Consider the following 17,683-nt stretch of genomic DNA (forward strand, 5'->3'; position numbering starts at 1 on the left):
TTCCAGTAGTTCTGGATTCTGGGGCAATGCCAAAAAATATGTGTGAAGTCACCAGGTGAAATAACACATCTCCAACATTCAGCAGAGCAGGCAGGGTTCATAATGTGAAGCCTATAAGGAGTGTAATAAGCTCTGTGTACTATTTTAAATTGTACTAACCTATCTCTTATAGACACTAAGGAGCGAAAAGGAAAATCCCATACGTCATCCCAATCATCATTGTCTAGGGTAGGTATATCACGTTGCCAGCGAGCCCATAGTTTATTTAGGGGAGGCAAGGATATAAGGACCAAATGGGCATATAAATGCGAGGTTGGTTTTTCTTCACAGTTAGTTCTAAGGGTTCTCTCCAGACCGGACTGAGCTATGGTACATGCGGAGTTAGAAAATTGCACAGCAAAGGCGTGTGCCAATTGAAGGTAGCGAAATTGGTAGTATTGGGGAATATTATATAAAGAGGAAAACTGTGATAGCGATAATAAGGACGTTTGGGATACTATTTGTGAGAGAGTTTTTATGTTATATTTGGTCCATGCATAGGGATCTGGGAGTTTATAGAAATGTGATAAATTGGGATTCAGCCATAGCGCAGCACTAGGGGAATATTCCGTCACTTTGTATTTTTCTATTGCCAGGCCTGTTCGCCATGCTCTCAAGGTGGTACACATGGAGGGTGTTAGAGGATAGGGGGCACGAGGACCCCTAAAAACTAGACACTGAAGGGCCTCCAAGGAACCCACTACTGTGGCCTCAAGAGCTGTGGAGGAGTTTGTTTTGTCAGGGTTTAGCCACCGGGCCACTGTTACCAGTTGTGTAGCTAGGAAATATCTGTAGCAGTCAGGAAAAGCCATACCACCCTGAGTTGTTGGCCTCATCAAGGTCATCAATCTGTATCTAGATGGCGAAGAACCCCATAAAAATGATGTGAATAATTGGTTAAGTTTCGTAAAAAAAACCTTGGGTATCCATTGTGGGGAGTGACGGAGAAGATAAATGTATTTGGGAATGATTTTCATTTTGATAAGATTCACTCGCCCCCAAAAAGATAGAGGTAATTTACGCCATGAATTAAGTTTGGTCTTAGTGTCTAGAAGCAGTGGGGTCAGATTTAAGGAAATAAACTCCGAGGCTTGTGTAGATACTTGTACTTCCAGGTACTTAAAAGTGTCTACCCATTGTAAGGGACAATCTGGGGGGGAAGTAGACCTAGCTGCTGGGTCTATCGGAAATAGTAAGGATTTGGACCAATTCACCTTAAGTCCAGTTACTTCTGTAAATTTGTTTAGTATCGTCAGCGCACCTTGCAGGGATGGGCCAGCATCATTGAGGAAAAGCAGCATGTCATCCGCATACAGGGCTACCCTCTCCTCCAATTGGCCAATACGTAAACCTTTTATGTATTGAGAAGTGCGTAGCGCTTCTGCCACTGGTTCGATGGCCAAAGCAAAAAGGGCCGGGGAGAGAGGGCAGCTCTGTCGAGTCCCTCTGTGCAGCTCAAAGGGGGTGGATAAGCCTCCTCCTAATCTTACCGACGAAGTGGGGCATTTATAAATCACCTGGAGCCATCTGATGAAAACTAAAGGAAATCCCATCCTTCGCAATGTTTCCCATAGAAATGGCCATTCTATGGTATCGAAGGCCTTTTCTATGTCTAGTGAGGCTATTGCTCTTGTCCCAGTATTGTGGTGTCGTGTGTGGATGTTAGTAAATAGCCTTCTTAGATTTACATCGGTGGATCTACGGGGCATAAAACCAGTTTGGTCGGAATCAATTAAAGAGGGAGGAGAGGATATAGACGAAGGGCTAGCAGTTTAGTTAGAATTTTAAAATCGTTATTTAGAAGCGCAATTGGGCGGTAGGAGGCACAAGATGTTGGGTTTTTAGGAGACTTGTAAATTAAGGTTAGGTATGCATGGTACATGGAATCTGGCAATTTACCATTAGATAGATATGCTGTGTAAATTTGGGCTAATAGTGGCACTAATAATTCTCCGTGAGCCCTATAAAAATCAATAGGTAATCCATCTGGCCCAGGTGCCTTCCCGGTAGGAAAGGAGTGTATGGCATTCAGGACCTCTTGGGCCATGAATGGTTTAACCAACTTCTCTCTTTCCTGATCCGAGAGCCAACCGAGCGCCAGGGGATCTAACAGATCCTGCAATTTCTCAGGCTGGAAATCAGGGGGTAAGGTGGATGTGTACAGGGTTTTGTAAAATGTACTAAATGTTTGAAGGATTTCCGAAGGAGTCGTCACCTTTGCACCCTCGGCAGTCTGTAATTCAGAGACCAATGTGAATGGTTGATCATTTTGTGCCAACATGGCCAAAAGACGGCCATTTTTATCGCCCTGTTCGAAAAATCTTTGTTTACCACTAAATGTCTCTAAGCGTGTGACTTCAGATAAGTGTAAATGTAGTTCCCTCTGTACTACCATTAAAGAGTCGAATTGGTCAGGGTTGGGGTCTGAGCTGTATTTAGCCGTCTGAGTCGTTACTGCTTGTTGTAACGAATGAGTCTTAAGGGATTGCTGCTTCTTAACTTGTGCAATGGACGAAATGTACTGCCCCCTAGTGTAGGCCTTAAATGAATCCCATACCATGTCAGTAGATGAGGACTCGGCGTTTCGTTCCCAGTACTCATTAAACAGGGGGGGTAAGGAGTCAGTCAACTCTGGATGCATAACCCAGTGTGCACCCAGTCTCCAAAGTGCAGCATTTCTCGATGCCGGTGAGCGAAGCTTCACTGCCAAAGGGCTATGGTCCGAAAGCCCACTCGGCAGATAAGATGCCTCTAAGACATCTGCTCGCATGGCGAAATTGGAGAAGGCTAGATCTATACGTGATGCTGTTTTATATGATGTGGAAAAACATGAATAGAGTCTGGTAGTGGGATTCTTCCATCGCAAAATCTCCTCTAGACCCATAGTCTGGGCCCAGACTAATAAATCCTTATTATGGTGTTTGGGTGGAGTGGGTCTATCTAAATCAGATGATAAGGTGGCGTTAAAGTCCCCCATCACCAGCAATTTGCCTGTACCCAAGGATGCAACCTTTTCCATTATCTTATATAATACATCAGGTGAGAAAGGTGGAGGTATGTATAGTCCAACCTCAATATATCTTTGGGACCACAATGTAAATACTACAATGACAAATTTACCCTGTTGGTCTGTGCACACATCATTAATTACACGCGGAAAGTTTTTGTGTATTAGTATCGACACTCCTCTTGCGTAGGTGTGTGGAGTGGATAGCCCTCTGTATCCACGGTTTTTTAAGCGTCAAGATTTTGCTGCCCATTAAATGGGTCTCCTGAAGAATTAAATTTGAGGGGCATTAGACTTTAGACTAAATATTGAAACAATAAGGCCCGTCTGAATTTCGAGCCTAAACCTCTCACATTCCATGAAAGGACTGTGAAGGAATCTGCTGATGGGTTCAGAACTATTAAAAGTCTACCAGCTGGAGATGGGGGGGGGGGAATTGTGGTGTTCAATCTCGTAGTGCTTCTTAGAGGATGAGCGTGCTGTGTGATCCGCAAGAGTTGAGCAGTCCAGCTCTTAATATATCGCTCAAATCTTCACATTCAAGAAAGGATGGGGGTCCGGTGTAATGGGCAGAGAAAAATCAAGAAGGGGGCCAAAAAAAAATGCAAGAGGGGGGACAAAAGCAGGGGGAGGGGGAGACGAAATATCAATGAGATGGAGAGGCCTGCAGGAAATGATATTATGTCATGACTCTATGGTATGTATAAAAGTAGTCAGGCCGTAGGATCTATATGTCATTCAACTGTAGTAGCTATGCTGCAGCAATGAAGATTTCAATCCTTTGGTGTGGTGTGGTATATAATATCCAGATGACAATGTTCATCTTGCAGTGGAGTCAGCCACGTCCGTCTATTCACGATAAAGCAGCCTCAGGATCTAGGAAAAAATGAGCCCGTTCCCCGTCAATTGCTCTGAGCTTACTTGGGTACAGCAGGCTGAATTTTAGGCCTTTTTCTCGGAGGCGGCGTCTTGCTTCTGTAAAAGAGCGGCGTCTTTGCTGTATCTCTGGAGAATAGTCGGGGAAGAGCATAATTTTGGCATTGTTAAAGCGCAGGTCCTGTTTTTCTCTGGCTGCCGCAAGCAATTTGTACCAGTCCCTGTAATTCAGTAATCTAAGTAGAAAAGGATGTGGTGGGGCTCCAGGAATTGAAGGAGTTGGGGGAACTCTGTGAGCCCTCTCTACCACATATGTGGGCGGCATTGCAGGGATATCCAGCAGAGACAGGAGAAACGTTTCCACAAATTCAGCAGGCCTGGATCCCTCTGCGCGCTCTGGAAGGACTAGTACCCGGATATTGTTTCTCCTCAGTCTGTTCTCGGTATCAATGGACTTTTCCTGCAGGGCTTTAACTTGCAGCTGCAAGGCACGGAGGTCCCGGGAATCAGCTCTGGTATCATCTTCCAGTTGGGAGATGCGGCCTTCTGCCACCGTGAACCGGGACCTAAATTTGTCAATGTCATGCCTAATAAGGCTGACATCTGTGACTAGGTGATCGATTTTGACCATGACTGAGTCGTTGCCTGCCTTAATAGCCGCTAACAGCTCTGCATGTGAAGCCGCCTGCGCGGCTGTCAGCTCTGAGGATGTCTGTGTGCCGGCCGACATGGTGCTTATTGTAAGCCTCGTGGGCAAGATGGCGGCGGTGGAGGACCGGGTACAGGCCTTAGAAGAGGATTGAGGCTTACCCGGTGGCGGCGGAGAGGTCCGCTTAGTGCTGTAAGCTCTCTTAGACCCCAGGATGCCGGATTAGGGGGAAAAGTGAGATTTGTAAGCCAGGATTAGTTGACAGGATAAGTGCAGGAGCGGAGCTCAGCTTCAACACGTCCTCTCTGCTTCACATTCAGCCACGCCCCCTGTGAGAGTCAATTTTATATGTGTGTGCGCCCATTCTAATTTCTTGCCCTCCTGAATCCTGTCCCTGAGCTACTTACTTATATGGAAAATAAAATAAGAAATATGTTTTTTGCCTTATCTACTTTAAATCATATTGCTAATTGCATATTGTATTTGTTTGTAGCCTAAATACTCTCATTTGCACTTAAAACTGTAATTTTGTAACTTTTGGAAATGCCAGTAAAAACGTGGCTGTGCCAGTAAATTTTTGGTGTTTTGTCAGTAAATTTCAATCTGGTGGGTTGGTAACACTGGATGCTGCGCTTATTTATTACCCTGACATGTTCCACTGACATCCCTTAAATAGGACTCCACCCTCATGTAAAACACAGGTGAGGATGACATCAGCGGAGCATCTGAAACCACTCCCAGCTATACACCTTATTAGATCAATCAGGACTTCATTGCTGAGAATAGTAACACAAAAAACACAGACAAGCACAGACGTTTTTTGCGAACTCTTCTGTGGTCAACCTTTTTTCCGTTTTTTTTGTTTTTTTGTTTGTTTTTTTTATGCAATTTTTGTTGCAATTTTTATGCATCTTCATGCACATGTTTTGTGTAAAAATATATCTTTTTGCATTTCTTCCTGATGCATGTTTCTTAAACAGATACCTAGCTCCATGATAGATCCGGTTTCTCCCAGTATTTAAATTAAATTAAATTAACATATATTTTTACAATTGATATGTACACATGTCTATATAGACAAAGTTTTGTTTCAACACACATATAGGCTGCAAATCTATTCATTACAAACCAGTAATTGAGGGATATTTTGTGTGTATGCGTGTTTTTCTATTTTTTTGTTTTTTATTAATCTTTTCCGTCTTATAATAATTTTGTGTTGACACATTTTCTTTGCAGTTTTCAATGATTTATTTCAATTTTATGTATTCAACATTTTATTTCATTTTACAATTGCTTTCTTTTTCCATATGTGTCATTCTACCTATATATACCTATAATTTATATACAGCACTCATGTAGCCAGTATCTTGCTTGGCTGCAACGTCTGCGCTTGTCTGTGTTTTTTTGTGTTACTATTCTCAGCATGCAGTAATGAAGTCCTGATTGATCTATAATGCCGTGTACACACGGGCGGACTTTCCGACCGGACTGGCCGACGGACCGAATCCGGCCAACAATCCGACCGTGTGTGGTCTGCATCGGACTTCCGATGGACCGTTTTGGTCAGAAATCTGACGGACTTTAGATTTGAAGCCTGCTTCAAATCTTTACGTCGTAACTCCGCCGGACTCAGTTCCTGAAAGCCGTTCGTCTGTATGCTGGTCCGACGGACCAGATACGATGCAAGGGCAGGTTACTGCATCTCGCGCTCGCTGAAAAAACATTACAGCACTCTCTCCCACTGTAATGGTGTGTGAGCGGTGCGCAATGACTTTTATAGGCGGTGACCCCGTCCCCTTATAATGTCACAGTCCCTGGGCATGCTGGGACTGTAAGGTCATAAGGGGGCGTGGTCAACATCACCCGGTGACCACGCCCCTTATGACATCACAGTCCCAGCATGCAGCGGGACTGTGATGTCATAAGGGGGCGGGGTCACCGCCTATATAAGCCTATATAAGCGCTTCACACAGCATTACAGCGGGAGAGAGTGTCGTGTCAACATCAGAAGAAGAGAAGAGGGGAGAAGACGACGAAGAAGACTGGGCCACCTCTAGCAAAAGAGTGGCAAAAGAGCAGAAGATAGCGGAGGAGCCCGGCAGAAGAACCGGAGAGCGGTTGAAGAGGCTGAACACCGGGAAAAGAATCGAACATCGGGAGAAGAGGTCGGAGAGAGTGGAGAAGAACCGGACATCGGGAGAAGACGCCGGAGAGAGCGAAGAAGAACCGGACATCGGGAGAAGACGCCGGAGAGACCACCGAAGACGGAAGAAGACCCCCGGAGCTGTCTAATAAATTACTTAAAAATCTGTCTAGTGTGTTTTCTTTTTATTGACACTTTTTCCCTAGGTGAATGGGTAGGGGTACGATGTACCCCATACTCACTCACATAGGGTGGGGGGCCAGGTTCTGGGGGCTCCCTTATTAAAGCCCCCCGCCCGCAGACCTCGACAACCAACGGCCAGGGTTGTCGGGAAGATTCTCTTGTCCTCATCAACATGGGGACAAGGTGCTTTGGGGGGGCCCGTAGGGCCCCCCTCCCCCAAAGCACCCACCCCCTCATGTTGAGGGCATGCAGCCTGGTACGGTTCAGGAGGGGGTGCGCTCGCTCGTCCCCACCCCCTTTGCTGACTGGCCAGGCTGCGTGCTCGGATAGGGGTCTGGTATGGATTTTGGGGGGACCCCACGCCGTTTTTTCGGTGTAGAGGGTTCCCCTTAAAATCCAGACCAGACCTAAGGGCCTGGTATGCTCCGCGACGGGGCTCGCAAGGTGTCAATCTCGCCGCTTTTATCAGTGAGATTGACTTCGTTTTCTAGTCCCGTCTTACCCGAGTCACGTTCAAAATGAACGGACTTGTTCGTGTGTGGGCAAGTCCGTTCACTTAGAAAGTCCGCCGTAACTCCGTCAGGAAATAGGTCCACCGGAAAGCCCGGTCGTGTGTAGGCAAGGCCGTCCGTAGTCCGGTCATGTGTAGGCAAGTCCGCTCGTAAAAAAAGTCCGGCGGAAGTCTGTCAAAAGTCCCTCGGAAAGTCCGACCATGTGTACGTTGCATAAGGTGTATAGCTGGAAGTGGTTTTCAGATGACGTCATCCTCACCTGTGTTTTACATGAGGGTGGAGCCCTACTTAAGGGATGTCAGTGGAACATGTCAGGGAAATGAATAAGCGCAGCGTCGCTGTGTGAAACGTGTCTACCTGTACCTGCTTTCTTGTCCTGTGGTGTCATTTATGTTACGGTTTTTACATTAATGAGACTTATCATACCTCGGAGTGCAGCCATCCATTTCTTCTTATCCTATTGCACAGCCAGCAAGCCAAGGCTAGTACCCTTGGGAGGAGTCCATTCACCAGCTTATTTGGTCCCATCACTCAACTGGAGTGGCAATTTCCTTCTCCTACAGTCTGCTGACCAACAAAATTAACCTGTCCAACCGTCTGCGTTAAAAACAGGGGTTTAGTTAGCACGCATTTGCAAACGCATGTGTAAGCTGCAAGGCCTCTTCATGGCACCCTGTGTATGCTTGCAGTTCTAAACACTACTGAATTTATGAGTGTCTCCACTGTGGGAGCACTCGCATTCAATGGATAGATGAGGGGCAGGTGGGCCTGGAGGCAGCCCAATCCATCTTAAAGGAACAGGAGCACACCTGACACCCAGCATGTAGCACAGTGGCAGCAAAGGTGCCCAGTGTGTCCCCGGACCATATTTACACCAATAACAAACAAATTGCCCCTGCCCCCTGCTATATATGGCCTTCCCAGCAAGGAGCACATGGAAGGGCAAACGCATAAAAGACAAACACAGAACATTCCATAGCTCAACTCACCAACCAGTCTGCTGACCAACTTTTTGCGATACATACCTTTCAGAATATATCGGTTTGTACCATGAAATATAATTTTCCCCGCTATCTGGAATGTCGCAATGAATGTAGAAAATATATGTACATTTTTTTCTGATAACAAAAGATGATGCTGTGTGTAAAGAAATTAATTTGTGATTTTGCTACATGAAACATTGATTGTCATATCTTGTACATGTGGTTACAGTATTTGACAAGATCTCAGGCCCTGATAAAGCAGGTCAGCCCTCGAAACGCATTGGAAAAAATATATCCAAAACCGGATCTTGAATCAAGGATTACATCACCCTGGACAAGCAGTTTGTTAACTCATTTTATTGGATAAACCCCTTTTGAAGGGTTAAATGGTTGTTTAATATAATGATGAATGTTATTTCAGGCTGTAGAGTGCTACTTAAGGGTCTGTTTGTTCTAAGCACATTTGTTTATTCTAAGAATATTTGAAAATATGTATTAGTAAAAATGAAACTTAAATGAGGAACGTATAAAATCAAGAATAGCCTAGTAGTGAAACAGCTAAAGGAAGCTGTCTGAAAATTTGAGCTTAAGACTATTCTATGAGTCATGAATAATTAATATGTTCTAATATGTGTATCTCTATGATTGGTTAAAATAATAAGGAGGTATTCTCCCTTGTTATAAAGGAAATATGTCATCCAAACATGTACCCCTTATTGGTGGAAAAAAATGAATAACACCCATCTCATCCTGTGTACTTAAGATCTTGTACAACTCAAAAATAAATAAGTCTCTGCTCTTCATTCCAGTGTGTGTCTGTGTCTGATTTAAGCAGAACTTCCAGGGCCCTGAGCCAAGGCAAGGAAAGAGGGAGACCGATGATAGAATTTAACCCCTACAGTTCAGTGGTGTCAGTTAAAGTGGGATAGGTAGAGGCCACTTTTTTGGTTGCCCTGCTATTACGGACTCAAAGTGGGTTAAGGGTTATAAAGAGGACTGGATGGCAGCTGCCAAAGTGCATATGTCATCTCTGGTTGCTCAGGAGGAGGACCAGACACTGCAGGTTCCCCAGATACATACCCAGATGCATTTGAGTGCCGGTTGCTTCAGAAGGGCTGGCCTGCAAGCTGCCCCTAGATGTATATTGTCCGTGCTGGTTGCTTCAGACACTCTGTCAAATGGGCAAAAGTGTCAGGTTATCCAGAGCTGTGGAGCTCATGGAGAATTTAAAACCTAGCCAGGTAAAAGTAACGGGATCCCAGAGGTCTCCCTCTCACCCCCTTGACGAATAAATTTGTATATAGAGTTTAAGTGCTTATTACACTTGCAAATAGTAATTGCTAAGCAGATGTATTAATGTGTCTCTTGATGACCATCTTAAGGGTGAAGGCATGGAATGGTCTCGAGGAGTATTTTTGGATGTGCAACTTTAAGCCGTAGTTGAAAAGTTTTCATGGCGATATTTTAGTGCCAGTTTTCCTGCGCGTAGGATAGTTGCACTGTCAAAGATACAAAGGTTTGCGCGTTTGTTTGCATAATTTGTTTTCTGCTTAAAGGATGAATAAAGAGGAAGTGTTTTTTTTTCTTTGCAATGAAAACTAGCCTTACATTGTATTGTTAGGTTAAACAAAATTTGTAGTAAGAAACAGAAACAGCCCAGAGAAAAAAAGATTCTGAGATTACAGAGAAAATAAAGTCATTTAGTTATAAAACAGAAGGCTCAACCCATGGCTGTGAGTTCTAAACAAGGGTTGATAATATTTATTTATGTTTTTAATGATTTAAAAGGAGGTTGAGAATTCAGGAAGTATTAAAATACAGAATATTTCCCTCTTCAGCTGGGAATGACAAAAGCTGTTCAAGATAATAGTGTTTTTTTTATCCTACTAGAATAGAATATTAGAATATTGTGCCCAAATGTCAGTGTTCTAGAGTATCAGGGGACAATTAATGCCCCACCTAAAGGTTCTAGGTTCTTGATAAAGTGGCACATCCTAAACCCCAAACCTTAGTGGATTCGGGTTACTTACATGTACAAGAGGATGTAGATATTTGCCCAGTACCTGGACCTTCTTTACAGATTAAGGAATGTCGATAGGGAGACAAGAAATCTTTTTAGAGCAAGGCAGAATCTCTTAATTTAAAGAAAGAAAAGGGAAGATGACATTTTTTATGTGTCCCATTATTGCTTTGAGGAGGGACACCTACGTTAGGATTAAAAATACATTTTGTTTCCAGACAAGTTGCCTGGAAATCAATGGTTTTAAATAATAGAGCTCATGGTTATAAAACAGGTTTGTATAATAGGGAAATGTTGTATATTAGGGAAAAGAAAGAACTTCAATGTGATCAAATATTTACAGTATACTGTATTTATTACATGTTCATTTTTTGGTTTGGTTAGTGAGAGATTTTCAACAACTATTGGTAAGTTTATGGAATGTTTTGGGCACATATTATTAAGCCCATTCCAAAGGCACTGTTTAATTGGAATTATATGTGGGAAACGTGATGTCACTACTAAATTACATGTATTTAATGGTACCAAAATTTCCTCTCCTGAGGAATCTGAACAGACAAGTAGATAGTCAAGTAGAAGGTTAAGAAAATTGCAATTACAAATTTTACACTGGATCAGAGTGGGGATTGAAATGGGGGGATCACTTAAAATGACACAGGGGGGATCAGAGGGGGGGAATCAATAAAAATGGCACAGGAGGATCAGAGGGGGGATTACCATTTTAGAACCTCCTGTGCCATTTTGATTCCCCCCTTCTGATCCTCCTGTGCCAATTTGATTCCCCCCCCTCAAATCCACCATGTGTCATTTTAAGTCATTTTAAGCCCCCCTCCCACCACCCCTGTGCCAGTGGACAGTTTAGTCTCTCCCCCCCTCCCACCTTCCCCAGACATCCCCCACACCTCAGTCACCCCTGTGGTGGCGATATTACACACAATGTGCCTGACTCCTGTGTCTGGCAGCGGCGGCGCGGGCTCTCTGATGGGTGACGTTCCCCTGCGCAACATCAGGGACGTCACTCGTCATCCAGAGAGCCCGCCGCAGCTCACTGATTTGAAGAGACCTCGCACTGCCTGAACAGCTGCGGCCAATCAGTGAGCTGTGCGGCGGTGCCTGCCGCTACCGTACGAGAGTCTAGAGTCAGATGCCTTATATTTTCGGGGGGTACCTTATGTTCAGTGGATGCCTTATTATCGGTGGATGCCTTATTATCGGGGGGTGCCTTATTATCGGGGGGGTCTTATTATCAGGGAGGTCTTATTATCGGGGGGATGCCTTATATTACAACGAGAGGCAAAACTGGAAGTAGGCCTTATTTTCGGAGGATGTCTTATTTTCGGGGAAACACGGTAATCAGATCACATATCATATCCATATTTGAAATATATAAACCTTTAACTATTATCTCTTCCCGAACAAATTAATTATTTTAAAATTTGCTTCCAGATTGATACTACATTTATTTCAAAAATATATATCTAAAAATTATATATATATATATATATAAAAAAAATATATATATATATATATATATATATATATATATATATATATATATATATATATATATATATATATATATATGTATATTAAAAAACTAAAAAATACAAAAAAATATTTAATAGTCAGATATAAAACAATTTAAGTCAAAATCTATGTTTAAGCCTAGCGGCGTGAGTGTACGCATATTAAAAATCCATCTTGATTCCTGTTTGCTTAGTTCTTTCACCTTATTGCCCCGTACACATGGTCGGATTTTCCGATGGAAAATGTCCGATCGGAGCGTGTTGTCGGAAATTCCGACCGTGTGTGGGCTCCATCGGACATTTTCCATTGGATTTTCCGACACACAAAGTTGGAGAGCAGGAGATAAAATTTTCCGACAACAAAATCCGTTGTCGGAAATTCCGATCGTGTGTACACAAATCCGACGGACAAAGTGCCACGCATGCTCAGAATAAATAAAGAGATGAAAGCTATTGGCCACTGCCCCGTTTATAGTCCCGACGTACGTGTTTTACGTCACCGCGTTTAGAACGATCGGATTTTCCGACAACTTTGTGTGACCGTGTGTATGCAAGACAAGTTTGAGCCAACATCCGTCGGAAAAAATCCTAGGATTTTGTTGTCGGAATGTCCGAACAAAGTCCGACCGTGTGTACGGGGCATATTACTCCCTCTCCAGTGTGCATTATATTTTTCTATAGCCCAAAATTTTAGCAATGCCGGATTTTTTTGGTGGTGTGTGGAGAAATGCCTTGAAACACTATGTTTAGGGAATCCTTTTATAATATTTTGGATATGTTCCCTAATTCTCTTCCATAGTGGTCTTTTCATTCTTCCTATATATTGTAATGAGCACGGGCATTCCAACACATACACAACCCCTTCACTTCTGCATGTTAAAAAGTCTTTGATCTCATACGGAATATTAGTACTTGTGGCTTTGAAGTTCACGCATTTTTGTCCATTCAACTTAGTGTTCATGCATGCGTAACATCGTTTACATGGATAGAAACCTATTCTTTGGAAGAAAGACAATTTTTTTGATGCTTTTGGGGGGGTCAAGAACGTTTTTTGCAATTATATCTCTTAACGTTGGTGCCCTTCTATATACAAATTTTGATTTGTCCGGTAGTATTTTTCTCAATTAATGATCCGCTAATAAAAGTGGCCAGTGCTTTTTAAAAATCTTTTCTATTTTGCGGTGTTGTATGTTGAAATCCATAATCATAGGAATCATGTGATAATGTAGGGGATTCTTTCATTTTATTCTGGATTAATTCATCCCTATTAATATTTGCAACCTCCCTTATTTTCTCTTCTATAAATGTCCTATTATATCCTTTCTGGACAAACTTTTCACCAACATTTCCTGCTTGTTCAAGAAAAGTGCTTTTTTCAGTGCAATTCCTCCTCAGACGGATAAATTGTCCTTTCGGTATATTTATAAGCCAGGGGTCAAAATGACAGCTGTCCACTGGGATAAAACTATTTCTTTCTACAGGTTTAAAAAATGTTTTTGTTGTAATTCCACTGTTGGTTAATTCTATCTCTAAATCCAGGAATTTTGCAGATTGAGTGTTGACCTCATAATTCAATTCTATGTTCCTTTCATTATTATTTAGTTCTTCCAAGAAACTTCGGAGTGGTTCCTCTTCACCCATCCATAACATGATGCAATCATCTATAAATCGTCTGTACATTATTAGTTGTGTGGGGGTATTGCTATATATCGCTTGCTCCTCCCATTCAGACATGAATATATTTGCGACACTTGGGGCATACTTGGCTCCCATCCCTATTCCATTTAGTTGCCTGTAGTATTCCGAGTTGAACCAGAAATAATTATGTTGCAATCCAAATGCTAAACATCTTAATATAAATTTCTTTTGCTTTGATACTAAGTTGGTGTATTTATTCATGGCCCATTTTGTTGCTGATATGACATTCTCATGTCCTATATTGGTATATAATGATGATACATCAGCTGTGACCAGTAGATACTTCTGCCCAGGTTGTATTTCAACTTTATTAAGTTCTTGTATCAGATGTTTAGTATCTTTTAAATAGGCTGGTGTTTTTGGCACCAGTGGTTGCAAGTAATAGTCCACGTATTCCCCAAGTCTAGAATTAATGGATTGGATCCCATTAATAATAGGACGTCCAGGAGGTTTTACTTGGTCCTTATGTATTTTGGGTACTGTATATATTACTGGAACCCTACATGTCTCCGGTACAAGGTATTTTTCCTCTTTCTTGGTTAATATGTTTCTCATACTGCCTTTTTTGATTAATTCCTGTAGTTCCCTTTTGTATTCTTTTGTGGGGTTACCTCTTAATTTTATGTACGTGTTGCTGTCATTAAGCTGTCCTTGAAGTTCCTCATTGTAATATTCTTTGGACAAGATTACAATTGCCCCTCCTTTATCCGCCGGTCTTATTACTATTCTCTTATTTTCTTCCAGTTCTTTTATTCCATTTTTAATCACTGTGGGGTCACTCATTTTTCTTATTTTCATCTTTTCAATTTCCTGTGTAATCATTTTATTAAAAACATCAATGTGTTGATTATTATGCACTTGAGGGTTAAAAAGAGATTTATTTCTTAATTGACTGTAAACAACTTTTCCTGAGGTTTCTGTTACGTTCCTAGTATTTCCATCAGTAGCCACTGTTTTATTTAACATATACTTTTTGATGTTTAATTTTCTCGTATATTTTTGTATGTCCACATATAAATTAAATTTATTAAGATTCCGTTTTGGTGCATACTTCAGGCCTTTGTCTAGCAGTTTTATTTCATTTTGTGATAATTCCACTCCACTTAAGTTGTATATTCCTTCACCTAATGCTCCCTTTTCCTTTTTGACCTTGTGTCCTCCTCTGCATCCCCTTTTACGTTTGGACTTCTTAGGTCTGTCGATCTTAGTTGTCTTGGGGGGGTTGTATTTCTGCAACGATCTAAAAAAGAAGTGGGTGGGTTGCTATCCCTGTAGTCTCTTAATGGTTCATAACGATTAGACGTGTGGATTGGGCTATATCTAGGTGCATATTGATATTGTTCATGCTGTTCTCGATTTCTATCATAGTTTTGTTGCTGCTGAGAGTATGTTCTAGCTTCCTGTCTGTCTTGATGGTTCTGATAATAATATTCTGAGGTGGATTCCCCAGATCTCCCTGCTATGGCAACAAATACACACACACGCTATAAGTATACGGCAGATGGAAAGGACGGGTATCCTTGAAAAAGTCACGTGGCAGTGACGTAACATGTAGGAGGAGCCTGTGACGTCTAGCATCTGAAGTGTGTGAATTGGCGGCAGTGTAGGTAGCGCCGTACCGCTGTACTCTTGTCTGCAGCCTGATCAACCTACAAAGCGATCCCAGTGAGAAGGAGTCTGTGAGTGCAGCAACTCTATTTGCATTATAGTATCAAATGAATTTTTAAACCTCTGCGCAATGGATAATTTTATCTTTCTCCACATGTCCGGAATATGAGTGGAGCAGTGAATAACGCTGAAGAAGAAGTGTAAGCAGTAAAAAGTAACATCTCTTCTTTTTTTGACACTTTCTTATTTTTTGTTTCAACTTTGTCACGAGCTAATTGACACTGATCTGTGTGATTACACAACACAGGAAAAAACTGTTTAAACCTCACAGGAAGGATTTTTAGGATTAAGGAAGGATTCTCACATTATTATTTATTTGTGTAGAAACTTTATGAAAGCACGATATATGTAATTAGTTTTTGTTATATTTAATTAGTCTGTACTTAATTTATTTAATTAATTTATTTATTATAAGGAGTTTCTAGCTGGTTTAAACACATGCACATTTGAGGAACGTTTATCACTGTGCGTCTTTTATGAGCACATTTATGCACAATGGTGGGATTAGTCTAATTTATTTATTTAATTATGCAGTAAGTACCATTAGAAGTGTATTTTATTTCATTTTAATTTTTACTGCTACCATTTCTGTGGAAATTTTATGAGAGTATCAGAAGCATATATATTTTTATCCTTTACTTACATGGGAATATGAGGATAATATTAGTGCAACTGACCATTTTTACTATTTATAGATCTTATTATTGATTTTAGTTGCAGCTTTATTATTTGGTTATCTCATATTAACCATTTTTGATCTTATCAGTATTTAAATTATAACCACGTCAGCGCTTGAGTTTTTTCTTATATATGTCAATATTTTGTGTGGCCACCATTTTCCAGCACTGCCTTAAAGTGATTGTAAAGGCTAATTTGTTTCCCTATAAAAAAAATAAACATGTTATACTTACCTGCTCTCTTGCAGTGGATTTGCACAAAGCAGCCCGGATCCTCCTCTTCTCAGGTCCCTCTTCTGTGATCCTTGCCCCTCCCTCCTGTTCAGTGCCCCCACAGTAAGCAGCTTGCTATGGGGGCAGACGAGCTGAGTCACAGCTCTCTGTGTCCATTCAGACACAGAGCCCTGACCCGGCCCGCCCCCTCTCTCCCCTGATTGGCTAGCTGACTTTAATTGACAGAAGTGAGAGCCAATGACGCTGCTGCTGTGTCTCAGCCAATCAGAAAGGAGAATCTCGGATGGCTGAGACACTCGTGGAAATTGCTGGACAGAGAGGGATCTCAGGTAAGTGTTAGGGGTGCTGAGGGGGGCTGCTGCACACAGAAGGCTTTTTATCTTAATGCATAAAATGCATTAAGATAAAGAACCTTCTGCCTTTACAACCCCTTTAACCCTCTTGGGCATGGAGTTCAGCAGAGCTTCACAGGTTGCCACTGGAGTCCTCTTCCACTCCTCCATGATGACATCATGGAGCTGGTGGATGTTAGAGACCTTGCGCTCCTCCACCTTCCATTTGAGGATGCCCTGCAGATGCTCAATAGGGTTTAGGTCTGGAGACATGCTTGGCCAGTCCATTACCTTTACCTTCTGCTTCTTTAGCAAGGCAGTGGTCGGCTTGGAGTTGTGTTTGGAGTCTTTATCATGTTGGAATACTGCCCTGACAGGCTGACCCCCCACCCCTTCAACCTCTGCAGCAATGCTGGCAGCACTCATATGTCTATTTCCCAAAGACAACCTCTGGATATAACGCTGAGCACGTGCATTCAACTTCTTTGGTCGACCATGGCGAGGCCTGTTCTGAGTGGAACCTGTCCTGTTAAAACACTGTATGGTCTTGGCCACCATGCTGCAGCTCAGTTTCAGGCTTTTGGAAATCTTCTTATAGCCTAGGCCATCTTTATGTAGAGCAACAATTTTTTTTTCAGATCCTCAGAGAGTTCTTTGCCATGAGGTGCCATGTTGAACTTCCAGTGACCAGTATGAGTGAGAGCAAAAACACAGAAGGTGACCCCTCTGCTTCAGAGAGGACATCCCTCAAAACGCGTCAGTTTTTGGACTCATTCTACGATTGGCACTCAATCTTGCTGGGTGGAATATCTGGTGGAATATATTCTGCTTGACTTAATTTATTTGTTTGTGAATATATTTTACGCATCTTTTTAAATAATAAATTGTTGCAAAGATAATGTGCTAGGCTGGTGCGCCCTCTGTTTCTTTTCTTTATAGAGACATTAGCGAATATTAATTCGCTAATGTCACACAACTGGGTGGGCTTAGGGCACAGTGCTCTGCGCCCCAAGCCCACCCTTTTTTGAAGCCAATTAAAGCCTCAGACTCTAATCATGTGCTTCAAAAAAGAAATTCATGCTTTCGGCGCATGGATTAGGGGGGCGGGGCCCCTGTGCCCCTAATTTAGCTTCTCC

General features: G+C 42.2%; 1 protein-coding gene across 4 annotated transcripts in view; it reads left to right on the top strand.

Annotated features, from left to right (window-relative positions):
* LOC141144573 (acyl-CoA dehydrogenase family member 11-like) overlaps positions 1-17,683 on the top strand; it is a 386,002-nt gene that overhangs the window by 220,649 nt on the left and 147,670 nt on the right. Inside the window, exon 8 of one of the 4 annotated variants that reach the window (XM_073630371.1) lies at positions 8,622-9,195. The exons of 2 other annotated variants lie outside the window; for them this stretch is intronic. In XM_073630371.1, the coding sequence (XP_073486472.1) occupies positions 8,622-8,759 (138 nt within the window). In that variant the 3' untranslated portion in view covers positions 8,760-9,195. Of the gene's footprint in view, positions 1-8,621; positions 9,196-17,683 lie in introns of those variants that run through there. One more of the 4 variants, XM_073630372.1, reaches the window with a different exon arrangement.

The sequence above is a fragment of the Aquarana catesbeiana genome, linkage group LG05 (genome assembly GCF_042186555.1).
Source record: "Aquarana catesbeiana isolate 2022-GZ linkage group LG05, ASM4218655v1, whole genome shotgun sequence".
In the NCBI taxonomy this organism is placed as follows: Eukaryota; Metazoa; Chordata; class Amphibia; order Anura; family Ranidae; genus Aquarana; species Aquarana catesbeiana.